The 22,664-nt window shown below is 44.2% G+C and overlaps 2 protein-coding genes across 9 annotated transcripts in view; one reads left to right on the forward strand and one right to left on the reverse strand.

Moving 5' to 3' along the window:
- Window positions 1-7,275, forward strand: part of LY9 (lymphocyte antigen 9) — a 31,309-nt gene extending 24,034 nt beyond the window's left edge. For 3 of the 7 annotated variants that reach the window (XM_014480847.2, XM_070366123.1, XM_070366147.1), the window contains 3 exons: window positions 191-471; window positions 845-916; window positions 3,458-7,275. In XM_014480847.2, coding sequence (XP_014336333.2) covers window positions 191-471; window positions 845-916; window positions 3,458-3,526 — 422 coding nt within the window. In that variant the 3' untranslated portion in view covers window positions 3,527-7,275. Of the gene's footprint in view, window positions 1-148; window positions 472-844; window positions 917-2,754; window positions 2,799-3,457 lie in introns of all 7 variants that reach the window. The other 4 variants (XM_014480846.2, XM_014480848.2, XM_070366119.1 and 1 more) reach the window with 3 other exon arrangements.
- Window positions 7,276-9,133: 1,858 nt separating this feature from the next.
- The window catches only part of CD244 (CD244 molecule), a 37,108-nt gene continuing 23,577 nt past the window's right edge, over window positions 9,134-22,664 (reverse strand). The window contains exons 2-9 of one of the 2 annotated variants that reach the window (XM_070366152.1): window positions 19,377-19,715; window positions 19,012-19,287; window positions 17,144-17,251; window positions 16,639-16,703; window positions 14,399-14,452; window positions 12,628-12,693; window positions 10,717-10,773; window positions 9,134-9,425 (exon numbers count right to left, since the gene is read on the reverse strand). In XM_070366152.1, the coding sequence (XP_070222253.1) occupies window positions 9,345-9,425; window positions 10,717-10,773; window positions 12,628-12,693; window positions 14,399-14,452; window positions 16,639-16,703; window positions 17,144-17,251; window positions 19,012-19,287; window positions 19,377-19,715 (1,046 nt within the window). In that variant the 3' untranslated portion in view covers window positions 9,134-9,344. The other variant, XM_070366154.1, reaches the window with a different exon arrangement.

Here is a 22,664-nt window from a genome sequence, read left to right on the forward strand (position 1 = left end):
TGAGGGAAGACAGGAAAACATCTTCCTTCTCCTCCAGTTCTCTAGGCCTCATCTGGGGTAGGAGTCAGAGCAGCTTGAATCCTTACACAAAGCAAGAGAGAGGAGGGTACTGGTACATCCTTTACCAACCCTGAACAATGTGTTCCAGAGCCCACTGCTGGCCACACACTATACTCCATGCTTTCCCAAGGGTATGAGAAGCTGGACACTTTCCCTAAGACTGCCAGGCACACCTCCGACAGCAGCTCTGACAGCAATGGAACGACTGAGGAGGATGAGGAGAGGACAGGGATGCACCAGCCCGTCAATGGAAGAGACCAGGTGTGTGACTCAGTCACTCGGGAGGACGCCGGACTTGACTCGGACTCTGAGGGCCAACCAGAGTACGATCAAGTCACTCCAGATAACATGGCACCAGCACTTGCGGTTGAAGGGGAAACAGTGTACACTCAAGTGTTCCTTGACTTGCAGGTGAGCTCTTTTCATCAGTACACCTTCCCTTGCCCTTCCCTTCGAGGACCATCCAATATCCTGGAAGGCTAATCCCTCCAAACTGGGGGACAGACACAGTGATGCGTGGGTAGAGAATTGTGATTCTATCCATGTTTACCAACCTCAGGGGCCCTCAAAGCAAAGGAACCCATCCCTCAGCTCCCAATCTTCTGCCATAAATAAGGGAGGTGCTGGGAAAACAGAGGTGCTGTCTCCACTGCACTAAGGCAGTGCCACCCTCTGTGTGAAATCAGGACCTGGAGAGGTGTTCCTTCACCTCAAGGACTGAGGGCAAATCTCTGGAAAACTCTTTTTGGGTGATTATGGACAGTCTGGTGTTGATCTGTTACAGGGAAAGACTCCAGTTCCTCAGAAGAAAGAGAATTCAGCCACAGTCTACTGCTCTATACAGAAACCTCAGAAGGTGAGAACAATTTTCTCTGCATCCTGAGGTCCATAAAGTGAGAGCCAGACCATTTTATCCGAAAGCAGAGGAACTTAAGCTCCACCCACTGTGCACTCCCTGACACACTCCTTGGTCCATAGAGATATTGAAACAATTATTCCTGATTTACATCTGTGCAGCCAAAAGCTGAACATTTCTAATTAATTTAATAATATCTTATATCGCTTGGTCTTAACGCTGACGAGAAAGAGAGTCTGCAAACACAAACACTACATTGTCCATATATGTTTCTAAATCTCTCTCTCATCCACCAAAATGGAAACCTTCCAAAACAATTGGAATATAACCAACAGTATAATGTCAAGATTTTTTGGAAAATGTGCTATTAATTATAGCACATTGGTCTCATTATAGTGTTAAAAGATCCCTTAAGCATAGAAATGGAGAAGGAAATGGCAACCCACTCCAGCATTCTTGTCTGGAGAATCCCATGGACAGAGGAGCCTGGTGGGCTACTGTCCTTGGGGTCGCACAGAGTCAGACACGACTGAGTGACTGAGCACTAACCATAGAAATTCCCGTTAATAATAAGTTCATATAAACTTTTATAGTTTATAAAACATTGACAAACATAGTCTCATCTGATCCTTATAATACCTCTGTAAGTGTGCTATCATGCAAATTTTATAGCCAGAGAAGCTGAAATTGAAGATACTAAGTTTGCCTAAGTACACAGAGCTAGTGGTTAGGAAACCAGAGTTTTTAATTAACCCTGAAAACTCTTAAACAATTAACTCTGATCTGAATCTGGCTGTCTGCTCCACTTTCATTTTCCTGAAAATATTGGGCCCATTCATACTTTAGCTTTCAAGTCTCCCCCAGAATTCCCTCCCTGTAAAATGTTCAAATAAGATTTTTTTTTAGCTCTCAAAGTTTTTCAGTTATGCTCCTTCTCTATAGTTGATGAATCAAACAGTAGATATTTATTGAATACCTTTTGTTTGCCCAGAACTGGGCTGAGTGCTCTGGGGATTCAGATATGTTTAAGGCACTAACCTTGACTTTTAAGACTTGTTATATTATCTATCTTTGATCTAGGAGAGTTGGAGTGATTTAGTAACTTGGATGGGGAGAGAAAATACTCTTCATGACTACATATTATGTACGCAGTTTCCAAGGGTTTTTCATACATTGGAAATGGTAGATAGGAACGACTTCAGAGGTAGACAGGAAAGGCTTCATGGAAAAAATAGTTTGGACTAGACCTTAAAAGACTGATAGAATCTGCTTGGTAAACACTTGTGCAACTATATAGTTTGATTCAACCATCTCCTGCCTCATGTCCTGATTTCTAGAGCATGGCCTAATGCTTAACCAGCTAAGAACTTTATCTTTGGCCTTGAAGCCTAATCTGTATTATTCACTACATTCCCAAAGCTGCTTGGGACTGGCCCTTCGTGTTTCGGTCAATTCTAGTCAATCTCAAAGCCATGGACATCAGTCCCTGCTCTGAGTTTCAGACAGGTCATGAGACCTCCTTTGTCTGATCAGTCCTGAATGACTCCTACACCACTCTAGGAACTTAAGATCCCTAAAACCACCCTCACCCACAATATAAGTGAAAAATCAATGCATTTCCTGAGCCAACCTCCAGATAGAACTTATTCTTTACCTTCAGAATTTTAAGGAATCCTAGTTCTGGGTTTCCTAAAGCCACTATTTCCCACTTGATCAGGAAATCCTCAAGTCTTCCTTAATTATTATTTTCTGACACTTGTATCTGCATGATATCTCAAAGAAGGTTGTGCTATTCCCAAGCTATTGCTGGTAGCTAACCTCCTCTCTCGGCTTCTCAGGTGGCTCAGTGATAAAGAATTCACCTACAATGCAGGAGACTCAGGTATGATCCCTTGATTGGGAAGATTCCCTGGAGGAGGAAATGGCAACCCACTCCAATATTCTTGCCTGGAAAATCCCATGAACAAAGGAGCCAGGCGGGCTACAGCCCATGGGGTGGCAAAAGAATGGACATGACTTAGCGACTAAAGAACAACAGATCTTCCTTCTGCATCAGCTTATGTCTCATCTGCTCTTTTGAGCCTTTCCTGAACACTCATACAGGGGATTCCCAGAACCCTTGGAACATGAAGGTCTGATGGTTTGGACTATTACTATGGAACTCAACCTCTAAAACTTGAATCATCTTTATATAAATGTTTCTCTCGCTAGGGTGAAGACTGGGATCCCAAACTATAGCTTCTTGAGAGCAAGGCCTTTTATTTATTTATGAACCCCTTCAACTTGTTGCACAAAACTGTCCTAACTCTCCCTTCCAGAGAGCGTGGCACATGGCGCTTACCATTAGGAGACTTTCCATAAATGCTTATCATCAGCTTGAATGATTGCTCCATCCCTAGGCCAATCCATATGACCTTACTTCACAGGATGGACCAATCACAGCCTGGCCTCACCTTCCTCTCTCCTGCCAGCACAAGGCTGAGAAAACTGGTACCTTCTAGGCTTTATTAACCATATCCTTGTGTGTCTTTTGGCTCACAGGTTGTGCCACCATCGCAACAGAATGACCTTAAGTCTCCTGAAATACCTACCTATGAAAATGTCCCCTGAAAAGAAAAGCAGCTACCTCCCTCAGTGAGGTTGGAGAGGCTGCTAGACCTAATAAGGCCCAGGCCCCTGAAGACAGAAGAACTTCAGAATTTCCTTCATTGTCTCAGATATGCCTGGATTTGGGCCTCCTCTTTTTCTCACACCTCGTGACTTCCCAAATCCATTAACAGATCAGACAGCCTCTGGGCTCCGTTTGTCTCCTTCTGTGCTCATACTGTACAACCTCTCAGCTCAGATGCATGCCTGAAGATTCTGCCAAGGCTTGTCATATCGTCGAAGGGGACCAGGATCTTCATGTGGTCCTATAAACAGCTGCTAAAATAAATCCAACAGATAGTCTCACTTATGAACACATAGATCTAGGTGAAATCATGACCACTGTAGTATTTTTCAAATAAAAGACTAGAAATAACCTAAGTGTGCATTTAGTAGGAATCTGATTAAATGCATGAAAGTGTACCCATGCAATGGCAAAGCCTGCCACTTTTTTAAAGAAGGAAAGTAGAGATTAATATGCGCTAATATAGAAGGAGACGTAATAAGATACGTCATTTGATGGACAGAACAAAGTCCTGGTGTATCATATGTCACCAGTTGAATAAAAAAGAAATAGATAGCTGTATGTTTACAAAAAGAAAAATTCTGAAAGGAAATACAAAAAAATTATCAGTGGCTGCCTCTGGGAGGAAGCTGGGCTGGTTTGGGGATTTTTTTACTGCATATATTTTGTACGGCTGGATTTTTTAAACCATTTGTGTGTATTACTCTTTTTAACAGTATTCTTAGGTTAATCCTTTGTGGCTCAGCTGGTAAAGAATCTGCCTGCAAAGCAGGAGACCTGGGTTCGATCCCTGGGTTGGGGAGATTGTATGGAGAGGGGAAAGGCTACCCACTCCAGTATTCTGGTCTGGAGAAGTCCATGGGGTCGCAAAGAGTCGGACAAGACTGAGAGACTTTCACTTTCACATTACTCTTTTTATATATTTTTAAGCATTTAAAGGTGATGGAATTCCAGTTGAGCTATTTCAAATCCTAAAAATGAGCTGTGAAAGTGCTGTACTCAATACGTCAGCAAATTCAGAAAACTCAGCAGTGGCCACAAGGCTGGAAACAGTCAGTTTTCATTCCAATCCCAAAGAAAGACAATGCCAAAGAATGCTCAAACTACCGTACAATTGCACTCATCTCACATGCTAGTAAAGTAGTGCTCAAAATTCTTCAAGCCAGGCTTCAGCAAATGTGAACTATGAACTTCCAGATATTTAAGCTGGTTTTAGAAAAGGCAGAGGAACCAGAGATCAAATTGCCAACATCCATTGGATCATCAAAAAAGCAAGAGAGTTCCAGAAAAACATCTATTTCTGCTTTATTGACTATGCCAAAACCCTTGACTGTGTGGATCACAATAAACTGTGGAAAATTCTGAAAGAGATGGGAATACCAGACCACTTCACCTGCCTCTTGAGAAACCTGTATACAGGTCAGGAAGCAACAGTTAGAACTGGACATGGAACAACAGGCTGGTTCCAAATAGGAAAAGGAGTACGTCAAGTCTGTATATTGTCACTCTGCTTATTTAGCTTATATGCAGAGTACATCATGAGAAACGCTGGGCTGGAGGAAGCACAAGCTGGAATCAAGATTGCCGGGAGAAATAGCAATAACTTCAGATATGCAGATGACACCACCCTTATGGCAGAAAGTGAAGAAGAACTAAAAAGCCTCTTGATGAAAGTGAAAGAGGAGAGTGAAAAAGTTGGCTTAAAGCTCAACATTCAGAAAACGAAGATCATGGCATCTGGTCCCATCTCTTCATGGCAAATAGATGCGGAAACAGTGGCTGACTTTATTTTTCTGGGCTCCAAAATCACTGCAGATGGTAACAGCAGCCATGAAATTAAAAGATGCTTACTCCTTGGAAGGAAAGTTATGACCAACCTAAACAGCATATTAAAAAGCAGAGACATTACTTTGCCAACAAAGATCCATCTAGTCAAGGCTATGGTTTTTCCAGTGGTCATGTATGGATGTGAGAGTTGGACCATAAAGAAAGCTGAGCACAGAAAAATTGATGCTTTTGAACTGTGGTGTTGGAGAAGACTCTTAAGAGTCCCTTGGACTGTGGGGAGATCCAACCAGTCCATCCTGGTTGGAGATCAATCATCACATGGACTGATGATCAGTCCAACATCAGTCCTGGGTGTTCATTGGAAGGACTGATGTTGAAGCTGAAACTCCAATACTTTGGCCACCTGATATGGAGAGCTGACTCATTGGAAAAGACCCTGAAGCTGGGAAAGATTGAGGGCAGGAGGAGAAGGGGACAACAGAGGATGAGATGGTTGGATGGCATCACTGACACAATGGACATGGGTTTGGGTGGACTCTGGGTGTTGGTGATGGACAGGGAGGCCTGGCATGTTGCAGTTCATGGGGTCGCAAAGAGTTGGACACGACTGAGCGACTGAACTGAACTGAAGCGCTTAAAATGCCCCTTCTGTATAAGATTCCTGTATTTACCCCAAAGGAATTTTCCTCCTTTTTTTCATGTCCAGATGTATACAAGCCATATCTCTCTTCTCCCCCAAATAGTCGCCTCCATCCCGTCTCCCTGCCTATAAGTTACACCGCTCTTGACTTACATTCATGATACTCTTGTGTGCACTTGTGTTACATGTGTTTTGCGGCCCATTTGTGTTTTTTAATACTGTGCTTCCACTGTCATCTGCCCCAGCACACAGTCTGTGGAATCAGAATGTCCTCTGTGGCCTGCCGTGGGTACTCCCGGGGAGCCAGGCAGTGCTTCATACACAGCAGGAGCTTAATTACTGCTTTGTTTATTGGCTGGCCATTGCATGGATAATTATTTATTTGTTTTTTTATTTGGCTGCATTGAGTCTTAGTTGTGGCATGTGGGATCTTTTGTTGTGGTGCATGGGCTTCATTTCCAGCGGCATGTGGGATCTTAGTTCCTGGACCGGGGTTGAATCTGGGTATTCTGCATTGCAAGATGGGTTCTTAACTACTGGACAGTCAGGGAAGTCCTGAATTCCAGTATTTTAAATGGAAATTTTGACTATACTTCACTTTTGCTTTCCACATGCATTTTGCAGCTTCACTCCCTGAGTATGAGTTGACCCCACTATAGAAGACCATGGCCATGTGGCCCCTTTCATAAAATAAAGAACAAAAATCTGGCAACTCAGAGGTCTGTAAAGCCTCTGATGACCATTGGTAAGTAAATGCTGGTGTCAAGTGCCTCAGACATCAAATATACTGAAAAGTGTCCTGGGTTCATTTTCAACTTGAATAATTCAATAAGTTTCCATTTGTTTCAATAAGTTGAAATAAGTCTCAATTTGAATAATTCAACCCCCTCAAACATGAAGCTTTCTTGCTTCCAACTCAAAACCCATGTCAGCCCAGCACCATACACAGAAAAGAACATAAATCCAACTCCACTAAGCACTGAGGAGTAGTAACTGATGTTTTCATTCTGTTTTTGTTAATGAGGGTACAGAAGAGGTGGAGGGTGCAGTTACAAATACATTCAGATTTCCTACCACTTCTGTGGCTATCGCTCATCTTTAAAGTTCTGTAGTCACTCCAAACTCCTTCCCTTTCTGCTCCAACTTTTCCCTCTTCCTCCTCAGGCACCCATCCTGCCCCCAGTCTTCTTTCTCCCACGCATCTCATGACGTTTGTAGATCAGTGATAACTAATGTAGATCAATGAAGCTTTTCTTGGTTTTTGTTTTTTGTTTTTTTTTTTTTGCAACAACCCTGCTTCCACACTGGGCACAATAAGGGGGGAGAAGGGGGAAGGAGGATTTTCCTCTCCTTCAGGCACAGGCTGGGCTCCTCCATTGCTGGTTGTTGTTTAGTTGCTCAGTCGTGTCTTTTTTGCCCACCAGGCTCCTCTGTCCATGGGTTTCCCAGGCAAGAATATTGGAATGGGTTGCCATTTCCTTCTCCGATAATTATCTTTTTAAGACATTATCACAGAGTTCAACAAAGACATATAAGATGATAATGATAATCATTATTATACTCCAGAATAGAGCATCCCAGAAGTCCCTGGACCCATAGGATCTCATGTGCTCCTTAAATAAATCTGCCCAATTCAATATCTGTGCAACTCAGGACATGTAAAAGGCCAGCAGTAGGCAATGGTTAGTATCTCTGCTGTTCATCTGAATTGCTGTGACCCCTATAATTTGCTACTCCTTCTTCTCACAAAACTCCTGACTCAGCTGCTCAGCTGCCCACAGTTGCCTTGGATCCTCTTCCCATCCTTTTGCATATATCCTCCAATTTGTACCCCAACACTTTCTCCCAGATGTGGTCTATCAACTCGTCTCCAGGAAGAAGCTAGCTTGACCAATCACACACCCACAGGGGAGAAGGATCTGAGGGGCATGAGCAAGTGGCTATCCCCCAAAACTAAGTGGCCCCTGGGATCTGGGATTCCTAGAATCTGCTCTTCCAGTGTGAACAGGGCTAGGAGACAACTGACAGCTCCCCAGGAGTCCAGACTCCTCTCCAGCAGGAGTTAAACAGCGTGTATTTATTGATGGCCCACAATTGATGGCCTCTCCTTTGGCTGGAAGAGGAAAAGTACAGAGTAGGGCAGAGACCCATTTACATTTTATTTCCTAAATTTCAGAGAAGAAATTTAAACTGCCTTTAAGTAATAGCACAGTTCTATATTAAATTCATACCTTAAACACAGACTGGGGCAATTGAAGAATCAGGCTCTGTGCAATGTTACCTGTTGGGGTCTCTGACCAGGCCCTCTTCCAGTTCCCCCTTTCCTGGGCTCAGCCAGACTTTCAGCCTGCTCCCCACAGTCTTGTGGAAGGGTCTGGCTTGAAGGCTCAGGGGAGCCCAGCAAGGTGCCTGGTTCCTAAGTGCTCAGCTGCCTGAGCCCTCCCTCCAGTGTTTGCCATGGGGCGCATCAGGACTCAGAGTTTAAATGATACTGTTTCTAATAGTGAGGAATGTGTAAAGAAGCCAAAATAGATGTCTAATAAGGTGTTTTTGTAAATCAAACATCATTCTGTAGGCAAAGCTGTTTCCACTGCCCGATTATTAGGATGGCATGGACTCTGGGTGATTTTTCCACTCAGCGGTGGGCTTGATCTGCATCATCTACTCTTGCTCCTGCCCACACCCCTTTGTGACCAGATGGCTAGAGGTAAAGTTTAATATGTAGTGGGGAAGTTTTTCCTCTGTATTTATATAGCCCAGGCCTGGCCTCCTTGGAGAACTTGCCAGTATACCTTCACAGAGAGACCTCTTTTTTCTCCTCTGAGCCCCCACTATCTTTCCTTCCTCTTTGGAAGATGGATCTGGACAAAGAAAGGGTCTAGAAATGTGGTCATCATTGATCAGGGAGGAGTGAAGATGAGTCACCAGGGGAAAACCAGGCAAACAGAATCTTAATGTGATAGTAATAGCATCACATATTTACACAGCACTTGAAGATGACCAGCACTTGGACATGCTGTGTCGTCTTTTGGAAACTACCCAACATCTCTCTGTTCTTGTCTTGTCTGTAAGTTGAGATGTTATTTAACAGCCTTGTTCTTAAAGCAGCTGTTAGAAATCACTTTCAAATAAATAAATTTATATTTTACAAAAATAAAAGTAATGTTAAAAAAAAAAGAAATCATTTTCAAAACAAATATAGACCATGCACAAACTCATATCATCTCCAGACGAGGAACCACTCTGCAGAGAATCATGAAGCATCATCCATTGTGCTGATTCCCAAAGCAGAAGTTGGGCTGTAAGAGTGGTGAGAACAGCCATGGCAACTAGGAATATACGCAGAAGTTCTCCAGCTCCCTGCGACTCAGTCGAGCAGGGTTCTCAGCTTTGGAAGGTCTTTTTCCAACCTGCAGAAGAAAAGAAGAACTTCAGACTGTCCCACTAAGAGATCCTTATAACAGCCCTGTGGGCTATAAATTATTATCTGCATTCCTCATTCATAACAAAAGGAAGCTCAGCTAGGTAAGGGAAATAACTCAAGGTCAACAACTAGTAAGAAGTAAGAGGCTTGAATCCAGTTCTGGCTCCGTTTCTAGTGCTTTTTAAGGACACCATGCTTCTTCACGACCCACTTTGCCTTGGCCCACACAGTGCCCTCTACACACCTTGACTGTCCAGCTGACTTAAATGTGGGGCCGCAGCCCAATGCCAGAAATTCCAGCAGGCACCCATCCACACTCTCCCTTGTGACCCGTGGCAACATCTTTATCAGGCCACAGGTGGAAGCTCAGGTGTTATATGAGGCTGAAGCGCGGGGTGCTCTCCATGCCTTAAATTCTCTGGGTATAAATAGGAAGTGTAATTATACTACCTCGTAGCATTCTGTGAAGATTAGATGAGATAGTGCACGTGAAGTCACTGGCAGGCTACCACTCATATATATACACAATAAACCTCCAATAAACATTGAGTGCCTACTTTCCATTCCCTAAAAGGCTTGATGAGAATCAATCCAGCCGCCAGGCTCAATGGTCACCATTGTGCAGTGTCCATCCCAGCAGCAGCTGAAGATTATATGTGTCCTGGAGTGATGCCCGATTACTTGCTAACTTGGGGAAATCATTAAGATTCACTTATCCTCCCTTCTGTGCTCCCCACTTCCCAACACACACATATCCATGGAAGAGAGAGAGAGATCCAATGTGTGGCCCACAGCTGGGAAACCAGTCTGGGGACATCCCTAGTTTAAAACCCGGTCTTGGGGACTTCCCTGGTGGTCCAGTGGCTCAGACTCCACACTCCCAATGCAGCAGGCTGGAGTTTGAATCTTGGTCAGGGAACTAGATCCCGCATGCCACAACTAAGAGTTCATATGCTGCAACTAAAGATATCGCATGCAGCAGCGAAGACTGAAGATCCCACATGCCATAAATAAGACCTGGAGCAGCCAAATAAATAAATGAATATTGGGGAAAGATCTCCCCAAAAGGAATCAAATCCCCAAAATATGATAAGATCTCGGGTTAGACCATAGCTCTTCTTGAACCTCTGCTTCCTCATCTCTAAAATGAAGATTCACATTAGAAGATCCCTGAAATCCCTCCAACTCTGAGATGCTATGGATGACTTTTCTCACGTGTGATTTCAGGGCTATGCTGTAAGCACTAAACCCATTCAGAAAGAATTCCAGAATCTTACCTCTTCGTAGATAGTTTTATCGAAGGATGGGCTTTGTTTCATCTTCTTGGATCCAGTCTGGAATTTCAGAGGGGAAAGAATGCTTAACTTCAAGTTAAGAAGTGTCTTACTTTTAACTGATGTGAGAGGTCCCAAAGGAGACTCAGAACCCGGAAAGTCCCTGAAGTTTTCTCACCCAGAATGGTCTAGAATTTTCTACCCCGGGAGTAAACAATGGTGCCCATGGTTTCCAAAGAAGGCACAATACACACTTGCCTATGATATGATATTTCTGAACCAAAGTCAACCACACTCACACACCCCTGAAATTCACACATACACGTATTCCCAGCACCCACACAGACACACACCCTTCAGACAAATCTAATTCAAACACTGCCTCAAACTGTGTATCTTTTCAACACATAGCATACATACGCACGGTTCGTGTAAACAGTTCTGCCACACACTTAAGTACCAGTCCTAGCCCATACCCTGAACACGGAGAAACACTGGAGACGTGGGAACTCAGAAGCTTTCTCAGTAGTATACGGAGCTTTCAAAACCTAATACCAAAGCATATGATCACGTGTCTGTGACTATATGTTCATAAACTACAGTGTATAATTTAAATATGGGCTTCTCTCATGGCTCAGCAGTGAAGAACCTGCTTGCCAATGCAGGAGATGAGGATTTGATCCCTGGATTGGGAAGATCCCCTGGAGAAGGAAATGGCAACCCACTCCAGTATTCTTGCCTGGTAAATCCCATGGACAGATGAGCCTGGTGGGCTACAGTTCTTGGGGTCACAAAAGAGTCAGACATGATTTAACAACCAAACAACAACAACATAATTTAAATATAAATATCTCTCATGGAATCTGGACTTCCTGGGTGCCACTAGTGGTAGAGAACCTGCCTCCCAATACAGGAAACATTAGAGATGCAGGTTCAATCCCTGGGTCAAGAAGATCCCCTGAAGGAGGGCATGGCAACCCACTCCAGTATTCTTGCCTGGAGAATCCAATGGTCAGAGGACCCTGTGGTCCATAGGATCGCAGAATCAGACAGGCCTGAAACAACTTAGTACACATGCATGGTAGAATCCAAGTTGACTTAATGACTTATTAGAAGGGGAGTGAAAGAAAAATCTAAAGATCTTCCCAAACCCTCTCCTCCATTTGACACAAACACAGGAGCCTTGGCCCATATGAGTGCAACACTCCCACAGTTTGGCAGATTCCCAGCTTCCACACTACAGTGGCAAGGTTTTGGCTTCATACAGTGACTCCAGCCTTGGAATTAACCTTCTTCCCACCCTCTTTCTTCCAAGGTAGAAATATGGCCAGGGGCATTAAGATGCCCTCCTTTATGGTCCCAGGCACAGGTAACAGCCATGAGCTCAGCTTGGAGCAGGTTTCAAGGGGCCTGTGATGGGTTACCTCAGTCTAGAGACCACCAGCAGCAGGTGACTGGCCAGAACCTTCATCTAAAAGTCAACACTGTGTCTCTCTTGGCCCAGTCTACTCCTCCAGCTGTAGATTATATGCCCCTGCCTTGAAAACCTCTCCAGGACCTCTCAGCATAGCCTCAGCTGGTCTAATGAGGACTAAAGCAGAAAGGAGGTCTAAAGCATCTCCTTTCTGTCTTTGATGGTCTACTGCCTCTCACAAAAACTCACAGAGAAACCAACTCTCCTCCTAATCTCAGAGCTGTTCTTTTTCCCAAACAGAACCAGAAAGGCATTTCTAGTTGACCCATTAACATTTAAACAGTCATTTCACACAAGCTACTCAAATACACACAGTGGAAGACAACTCACTTGGAAGTACACCCACGCAGACACACAACACACCCTCTGCAAACACATACCTGCATATGCATGGACAAAATACATATCTGTATAAACAGCAGCCCATGGAGAAGACTTACCTTCCAGGAAGCCTGTACCAATGAATACAGTGTATTTGCATTATCTTGTGATGTGGAAGCAGAAGCCTAAAGAAAACAGAAACAAAGCCATTTCAGAAGCACACATCCAGCACAGTCCTAGGGAGGCAGGCACCTATCTCTTCCATTCCTCACCCTCAATCTTCCCCAGATGGAAGCTCGAGATGTTAGTGAAAAGAACCCCAGACTAGTTGGGAGGTCAGACAACCTGAATGCTAGTCCTGCTTTGCCATTAAAGATAGCTGCTAGTTGCTGAGTGCTTACTCTGTATATGCATCCTCCCCTAACCCTTATAACACTCCTACAAAATAAGAATGATCATAATTTGCCCCATTCTACAGATGATATTCCAAAAGGGTAAATAGCCCAAGTCAGACAGTGTGCTCACAATAGAAGCAGGATTTAAACCTCAGACTCTCCAAGATTCTCTCTTCAACACCTCAATAGCTCCCTTTGACATCACACCTTCCCTCTTTGGACCTGAACCAGGTGTTCTCAAAGGCAGGTAACCATCCTCTTTTTGCTCAGAGGAGAAATCTCATTCTCACCAGCATCTCAGTCTGAGAGGAGCTCTTCCCTTGCATTTATTTAAATTCCTCTTGTTATAATTCAGAGTGGCTGAAGCCAGAAATTGTCCTTACATCTCTCTTTGACACACTCTGACCCATTATCAGCAAATAACATCATCTTCAGGGGAACAAGAGAAAGCAACACCCAGCTTGGGAATTCCAGAGTGGCTCTGAGTGGTTGGGTGCCTCCCTCCCTCCTTTCCTCTTTCTCTTCCATTTCTCTCCTCTCTTCCTCTCCCTGCATTGCCTCTCCTTGTCCTCTTCCCCTTCCCTTTCTTCTCTTTCTTCTTTTCTTGATCTTCCTCTGAAGCTTATCATCATCCCCTAGGAGTTTTCTTTGCCCTGCAACCTAGCCACAAAGCTAACGAGTTTGTTGCTTGAAGTCTTAGTGTAAAAAAAAAAAAAAAAAAGTCATTTTTATCAGGAATTTTCATCACTGGCCGCCAGGAGGCAGCATTTCTTTTGAAAAAGATGCCCCACCCTGGATTATCAACAGTCACTTTAGCAGTCACTATTAGAGGTTGCTTCTCTAGTCTATGGACGAAGTCCTACAACCCCAAAATGTTAAAGATGAAGTAGGTAGAGGTAGAGAGAAGACTCGAAAATCATTTGGCTCAGCTTTGTCACAGCAGAGCTATGCGGCCTTGAGCACGTTTAGTTAGACAGTCTGTTTCCTCATCTACGAAATGAGGTTTCTATTAGACCTATTTCGTGAGGTTGTTTTGTGAGATTCAATAAGAAAACGGCATGTTATGTGCTTAGGAAATGTTATTATTAGGTCATAATTAGATAAAGAACAACACAGATGCATTTTCTCCTGAAAACAGGTATAGTTAAGGGCAAGAATGAAAAGTACAAAGTCCCAAGTACAGGGAGCATCAGGAAGAGAAAACAGAAGTTGAGTCCCCTGACAAGTTTCCTCCTCCCACGGGACCACCCTTGCTACCGAGCATGGAAGAGAAAAGAATGTCTGTGTCCGACTTTCCAGCCCTGTTCAGCTGTCAAGACATTCCAGAACTGCATTCATCTATACAAACAACGTAACGCAACTGAGGCCAAGCTGTCTTCCAGACTCCAGGAGCACCAAGGTCTTACTCTGCCATTCAAGGGTGTGAGTTTCTAGGGTGGCATTAGGAAACCCCCATGGGCAGGCATGGGATGGATTCTAAAAACCAGAGTGGTACCTGGGCCTGGATCGTGGAGTAGATGGTATTCCCTTCTCCAAGGGGTTTCTGCTCCTGCACAAAAGATAGTAAAGGGACATATGGTGACATGAGCAGACAGCTGTGTCTGTCTGGACTTGAATTGACTGGGGAGAAACAGGATAAGAAAAGGGGCTCCGGGGAGCATGGGAAGGAGGTGGTCCTTGCACATCTCAGGATGGGGACAGATACTCACCATGGAGCAGTTAGTGTCATGAGTGAGAAACCACCCAAATGTGAAAGAATTGCATCAAATTACCCTGCACAACGGAGTCTCCTGTAACTTGCTTTACTTTGGTAACTTAGAAACTTGCCTTTGCTGACTTTCTGATTAAATTTGCAGTGTAATTATTGACAATGGGCTGAGCTTTGGGTGGGGCTCTAATCTGAGCCTTACCTATTAAGAAGGGGCTTCCCTGGTGTCTCAGACAATAAAGAATCTGCCTACAATGCAGAAGACCCAGGTTCAATCCCTGGGTCAGGAAGATCCCCTAGAGAAGAAAATGGTAACCCACTCCAAAGGACACAAATTTGGGGACCCTAATTGCTCCAAATCCTCCTTTCTAGACCCAGCTTTCGTGGCCAGCTTGCCCTTGGCTTCAATCCAGCCCCATGCAGCTGTAGTGCTGAGTGGAGCCCTGGCCAAGGCCCAGGGCAGGGAGCACACTCCCTCCCTGCTCCCCTCTTCAGCCCTGCCCCACAGGAGACTGGGGAAGTGGCATTTCATGATGCCCTGAGTACACACTGCCAGCTCTGGCTCGGGGAGAGCCCATGGAGCCCATTACAGTCCATTAGACAAGGGACAAGCTGAGCTCCCCGGAAGCAGGACGGCACTGAGAGAAGCAGGGAAGCATCAGCCATCCTCGGAGGCTAGACTCAAGGCACCTGGCAAGAAACAGAAGTTTATGCTTTTCTCTTCTGCCCAGACCTGACTAAAGTATCTCCAGAAAGGTCAAAGCCAGGACCACGTGAAGCTTGAGATATAAGCCTTCAAGCAGAACCCTGGGGACACTAGCGACAGGCCGTGGAGAGATGGGGCCACAAAGGAGGAAGACCTGAGTCAGAAGCAGAGTAACAGGCTTCAGTCCCCAACAGGTCTCTTTCACTCTAAATAGTTTCCCCTGCGTTCTCCTTTTACCTAATTTAAAGTCATCTTTATTCTGCTGGAGAGGAAAGCCTATTTTTACTGAGTATTTGGGCATCAGTGACTGTTGGAAGATGCACTTGCTCCCGGGAACTGTACCAGCATCCAGTAGTGATGGGAGAAACAAAGTCTCCTGCAGTTTTTCATGCCCCATTATTCCAAGGAAAGAGGCCAGGGGAGCTGCTCTAATTCTAAATTCCCTAATTCCAAAGCCTAGACCTTTAGGAAGCTGCTTCTCTGTTCTGTGAGGCCTCACAGGGCCTCACACTGGTCACCAAGAGGAGCTCCACTGCTGTGACTTCCTCCTGAAGTGAAGTATCAGGAATGGGAGTGGGAAGAGGGCCCTTCCTCCCTACACCCATCACCCTTCCCTCCTGGCATTTCAGCTGGGCACTGCCTTTCCCCAAGGCCTGTCCCCACATCCTGCCCTGCTCAGGGGCAGCACAGCCCCCTGCGGTTTCCTCCTCTCTGACACCCCCTGGACAATAGGCGGAGTCGGCCACAGCCTGCAGATACTGACTGGCCAGAGACGTTCCCAGAGGAGCTAACCTTTGCCCCAACCTGGTTACTCTTTAGCACCTCAGCCAGACTCAGGCATCTTCTTCCAAAAATACTGTGAGCATAGGTCACAGAGCCAGCTATGAAACTGCTGCGCTTTGTCTAGTCAGACTGGCATCCTACCCAGCCTGGGCAATGATTAAGAAACCCACAAAAATAAACTTGGATTTGCAAGGACCTAAGAATTTGTGGTCAGACACAAAATGCAAGCAGGTTGGACTCTTCCTGGAGCTTATCCTGGCTGGTGAGACCAGGCAGAAATGAGGATACCAGGGCAGCATCCTTTCCCAGTAGGTACAATTCAGCACCAAGATCCCCTTCTGCTTCCTTTGTCTTCTCTGCCCCCTTATTTTCCTCTTCTTCTCCATGGCCAGAGCTAAGAGGCTAACGGAGAAAAGATATATGGGGAGGACTGAGGACAATTTTCTGGTCCTCACTCTCCCCCTGCCCAGAATGGCCATCCTCCAAAGAATATCTCTCAGACTAACTGAGAGAAATCCCAGCCCCTAGCATATCGTACTTGATTACTCCTGGTTCGCAGGTTGTTGACATCTTCATAGATTGTCAGAACTTTGGGGCTTGTCCCTGTTAGAGGAGGGAAGCAAAGAAAAGAGCTGCAGAGATCTCCAGAAGATGTTCCATCCAGGCTTCCACTTCTGGCAGTCCCATCTCCATCCCATATGACTTAGACCTTGAGGAAAGTTCTAGAAAGGAGGCAGGTTACTGTTTTTCCAGGATACCTGAAAAGCACAGTGGCAGCAACCTCGCCTGACATACCTATTCTATCAGGCCAGACACTGCAGGCACATTTGCACACTGGGGAACAGGCTGTAGGCATTCAGCAGCTACCCCAGAGGGCAAGAACAGAAAGAGGGCCCAGCAGCCACTGCCACCCCTCCACCAACCATACACACACACACACACACACACACACACACACACACACTGCTCAATTTACTGGGAGCCCAGGCACATGCCACTGGCGATGTCAAATCAGGCGACACATCTAGGGATTCTGCACTTACGTGACTGCTTCCTCTTCCTCCTCCACACACAGATGTAGGTGAGGGTGCTCAGGAACAGTGCCATGAGGAGAATCACGATGCTCACCAAAATGATCAGAAAGGTGAAATCTGAGGGATATGAAAGACATGAGCCTTGAGTGCTAAGCCCTCTCTCTTCTCCCTTCCCTCCATCTGCTGCGGAATCTGTTTCAGAACCACACTCCCCTCTCAGGTGGCTGGTCTCCTCCCACCCTGTGAATTCACCATCAAAGTCACCTCCCTGCTCATCTGGGCAACCTCCCTTGAGTGATGCTAAGATCATGGGTATTAGTATCTCACAGACCTGGCTCGATTCTAATTCTATAGACTCCATGCTCTTGGATAATGTCCTTAACCTCTCTGAGCCTGTTTTCTCACTTAGAGAAAGGAGATAATGTTATCTACACATGGGGGTTAATTATGACTTTTTAATATATGTAAAACATCTGGCACAGCAAAGGTTACATCCATTCATTCTTTTGTTTTTAACTCAACAAACATTTGTTGGGCACCTACTATGTGCCAGGCAATCTTCCATATCACCTTCTGTTATTCCTGCCTTCACTGCTCTTCTTCATTCAAACTTAAACATTTGTGTCACAAATGTAGCCTGATACATAACCCAACCAACATGGGGAGAAGGGAAATGAGCTGATGTTCCAGGTGCCAGCTGACTAGGCTCCTTACAAACATAATCATAATCTTAGAAGCACTCCTGTGAGATACTTATTATTATCATCCCTGCTGCTGCTGCTAAGTCGCTTCAGTCGTGTCCGACTCTGTGCGACCCCAGAGACAGCAGCCCACCAGGCTCCCCCATCCCTGGGATTCTCCAGGCAAGAACACTGAAGTGGGCTGCCATTTCCTTCTCCAATGCATGAAAGTGAAAAGTGAAAGTGAAGTCACTCAGTCGTGTCTGACTCTTTACGACCCCATGGACTGCAGCCTACCAGGCTCCTTTGTCCATGGGATTTTCTAGGCAAGAGTGCTGGAGTGGGGTGCCATTGCCTTCTCTGATCATCCCTAGTTTACTCAAAAGAAAAACTGAGGTGCAGAGATGTAATGAATCAGCTTGAGATCAGAGAGCTAGTGAATGATGAAGCCATGGTTGGCATGAACAAAACTCCAGTGTCCTTGTCACGCCATATTCCTTCAGCTTGTTTCTTTTTTGCTCACGAATGTTTAGTTTGTTGCTGTATTTGGGTAGAAGTTCCTTGAGGATGGGGACAGCAGGTTTTTTCCTGTGTCCCCTATGCTGATACCTATGCTAATGGCACATTAAGTCTTTGTTTATATAATGAAAAGTGGTGTAAACTTAACTCAGAAAAAAAAGAAAAAAAAAAAACTTAACTCAGGATAACTCTTAGAATGAGCATAAGCAAAAAAAGAAAAAACACGAACTCTTCTAAGTACCCCCAAGATGATCCTGATGACCACGTGACCCAGAGTACAGTGCAGAGCATAGTTACCTCTTGGGAAACTATATGGCTTGGGGGAGTTATCACTCAGGAGGAGGAAGGAGGTCTCCATCAGTCTCTCAGAAAAAGAATGTAATGATCAGCACCCACATCAGGGCAGTGACTCATCAAACAACTAAGCATTCCCTACATGAAGGAGAAATTCACATCTCCCAGAAGGAAGTTCTTTATGGGGATAAAATTCTTCCTCAACCAAGACAGCCCTGGTTTTACGGGGACTGTATGCCTAGAGGTCAAGGCTTACCTTGGGAAGGGCTGCAAAGCTCTGTGGGAGCCAGTCAGGGGATCTCATATCAAGTCTCCTTTGCAATGAGCCTGGCTGTGGGGCTCCACACCTTCAGCCCCTCTTATTGCCCAAAGTGCTCCACTTACCTTGGTGGTCACTCTGACAGCCCTGAGTTAGTTGGAGGCTGTGGTTTGCCCAACTGACTGGATTGCTGACATTGCAGGTATATACGTGTGAAGCATTGACATCAATGTTCTCCACCAGTTCTGTGATGTTCCCAGGTATCTGGATCAAATTACTCCCTTTATACCAAGCATAGCTCACATCACCACCTCTGGCGACTGAGCAGGACAGAGTCACTTGACAAATGCCCCCATCCAGGACCTTCCACTTCTCCACCAGATGGGGCTTCTCAACACGATCTAGAAGCAGAGATTCTGATCAGAAAGATGCTGGAAATACAAGCCCTGCAAGAGTTACAGGGGCAAGATGAGCTGTCCTGAGGACTCACCAAATATAGAAACATTGAACTGGTGTTTCCAAACATTCCCAGCGTGACTGGTGACCTCCAGGATGTAGAGGCCACTGTCCTGTGGCTGAGCTGCCTCGATGAGAAGAGTGAAGTCTTTGCTTGTAAAATTGAAGCTTTTGTTGAAACAGTTTGGATTCTGACCCAAAGTTCTCCTTACTTCGATCCGGCCAGAATAATTGCTCCAAGACCATGTAAAACAATTACTTGAATTTGAGTATGGTTGAATCTTCCATTTAACAGAGTATATATTTGTTTGTAAGCTGCGGGGGCGTAACCAGACAGGCTCTCCTGAGATTCCAACCACATGATCAGTAGAACCTAGGAATTACAGGAAAGAGAACCTATGCTGGAGCTGGAAGAAAGGGTATCAAGCCTGAGCAATGTGGATTATTGGATGTGACCTCCCTTAAACCAAGAGGATGGAAATGCATATGAAGAGCCCAGAGTCTAAGAAAACCTGAAAGTCTATCTCCCTTATCTGCCTCCCCTACCCCACGCTCTGTGCCCTCGTCTGAAGAGCCCACAAACAAGTAACAACAGTGACAATTTCTTGACTGCTTATTATGGGACAGGAAGATTTTAAACACTGTACATATTTTTACTTTTTCACTTTACAATGACTCAAAAAGGGTCTTAGCCCCATTTTAGAGATGAGGAAACTGAGTTAGAAAGAACTTAAAAGTAATTGGACCAAGTTACACAGAGAAAGATGAATCCAAAATCCAGTCAACTTGGCTTTAGAGGACAAATCCTTAACCAGTATGTTTTAAATATCGTATATGAAGTCTCTCTTTCCCTGTAGGGCTGAGGTAAGCAACAGTGGCCAGCAGTGACTACTGGGAATTCTTTTTATTTTTAATTTTCAGTTTTAATTGGAGGATAATTGCTTTACAGTACTGTGTTGGTTTCTGCCATGTATCAGCATGTATCAGTCATAGATATACATACATGTCCCCTTCCCCTTGAACCTCCCTCCCATCTCCCACCCCATCTCACCTCTCTAAGTTGTTATAGAGCACCCGGGTTGAGCTCCTTGCATCATACAGCAAATTCCCACAATCTATTTTACATACAGTAACATACATGTTTTAATGTTACTCTTTCCATTCATCTCCCGCTCCTTCCCCCACTGTGTCCATAAGTCTGTTCTCTATATCTGCATCTCCATTAATGCTCTGCAAATAGGTTCATCAGTTTCATCTTTCTAGATTTCACATACATGTGTTAATATGTGTTTTTCTCTTTCTGGCCTACTTAACTCTGTATAAATAGGCTCTACGTTCATTAGCATTGACTCAGATGTGTTCTTTTTTATGGCTGTGTAATATTCCATTGTATATATGCACCACAACTTCTTTGCCCATTTATCTGTTGATGGACATCTATGTTGCTCCCATGTCCTAGCTATTGTAAACAGTGCTGCAGTGAATATGTGTACATGTGTCTTTTCAATTATGGTTTCAAATGACCAGACCCAGTAAGGTTAACTGCTCAAGCTGAACTCATAGCTCCATCATCTGTCCTCCCATAGAACTAGAACTAGATTCATAATCCTTTCTTTTAGCACTTAAAGTGTTCGTTTTAGGACTGTGATCATTATTCATTAAGGTTTGTCAAATTTTTAGTTACCAGAAATTATCCACAGGATTGTTCCATAGAAAACAAATCAAGAGAGAAAAATAAAACTATACTACCAAAGCATATCCCAGTACATCCCTCCCAAAGGACAAAGAAGGGGACTAATGACCATGGGAGTGCGACATAGAGCTGCTTGTCATTGCCTATGCTAGAGCACCCCACTGCAATCAACGTAAACAAGTGGAAATTCCTGTGGCCATTTTTGTCAGGGAAGCTATGCAGCATGGCCCAGTGGATGCAGGGACAGGTGGATGCCTGTCTGAGTGGGTTGAAAAGGGTCAGGGAGAATCTGCAGGAGAGAACAGAAGATGGAGGTAGTTATACAAACATATTTTTTCAAATGGAGAACATTGAGAATAGAGCATTGGAGAGAGATTTCTAGATGTCCACATGCATTATAAACATTCACTCCTAACCATACATTCACACTGGCATTTTCTCAAGAGACTAAGTAAACAATTAAAAGACTTATAATTACTATTTGGTGAATATAATATGATTCTCTGATTTGACACTCCTAAAAGTAAAACACATGGAGATCCTATTCATATTCCTATGACTTGAACTGGCTCTGCTCATTACCAGACCAAAAGCAGAGACTATGCTATACACCTCCGTGACTGTCTCTTGAGATCCTGCCACTATCTAAAGATCTTGAGAACAAGGGTGAACAATAAAATAATTACTAAACCTACAAAAAGGACATGCACTGTACTCACCAATTATGTAGCCTTTACTGAATCCCTACTGTACCCAGGCCCCTAAAAAGGTAGAGCCTCTTCATGAATAAGATATGATTCTTGATGCCAGAGAATTTATGATCTGGAAATAGAACATGTTTTCATTCTGCAGCATACACGTCAACATTGAGATAAATAATCATCTAAGCAATTCTAGTTCCACTAATGGAAGACTAGATAAGACATGCAGCCAATGCTTCCACTGAAAATAACTAGAAAAATGGGCAAAGTATAAACATATGTTGTTAACAGCATCAGAGAGCTAATAAAGTCATATAAAGTTATAGGTCCAAGATCTGTAGGAAGGAAATTCAGAGAAGTGAGACCAGCATTTTTGACTCCTGCTCCTTAGAGGCATCTTCTGAGTCCATAAAAAGCAGCTGAAAAGCTGAGAAGCTGAGCAGAGTTTACAGTAAACTCGAGGATCTAAAAGAACATGGAGTTCAGGAACATCTTGATAGGAAGTGGGTACACCTAAATTCATCATATTTGGGGTTGGTACCACAAGGAGGTACACAGTAAAAGTAAGGGTGAATAAGGAATAGGCCAGCTCTCATAGAGATTAAAGCCAAATTTTGAATAATCTCAACCCTGGATTGGATTAACATTATAAAAAATCTCCAGTATTTCTAATCTAGCTGCCTATTAGAGACAAATATAAATTATTCCTGTAGGAAAATAACAAAAGCCAGCACATTACATGTTTCTAAAATTTTTCATACAACAATGTCCAAAATGAAATAAAGGATAAACAGACGTAAGAAGAAGAAACATGTCCATAAACCAAGAGAACTAGGCCCAAGGGACATTTAAATAATAATGTTATCAATCATAAGCTTTAAAGTAATTTTGTTTAACATGTTTAAGGAAATAAAATATGCTTGAGAAT

The sequence above is a fragment of the Bos mutus genome, chromosome 3, assembly GCF_027580195.1.
Source record: "Bos mutus isolate GX-2022 chromosome 3, NWIPB_WYAK_1.1, whole genome shotgun sequence".
NCBI classification, from domain to species: Eukaryota; Metazoa; Chordata; class Mammalia; order Artiodactyla; family Bovidae; genus Bos; species Bos mutus.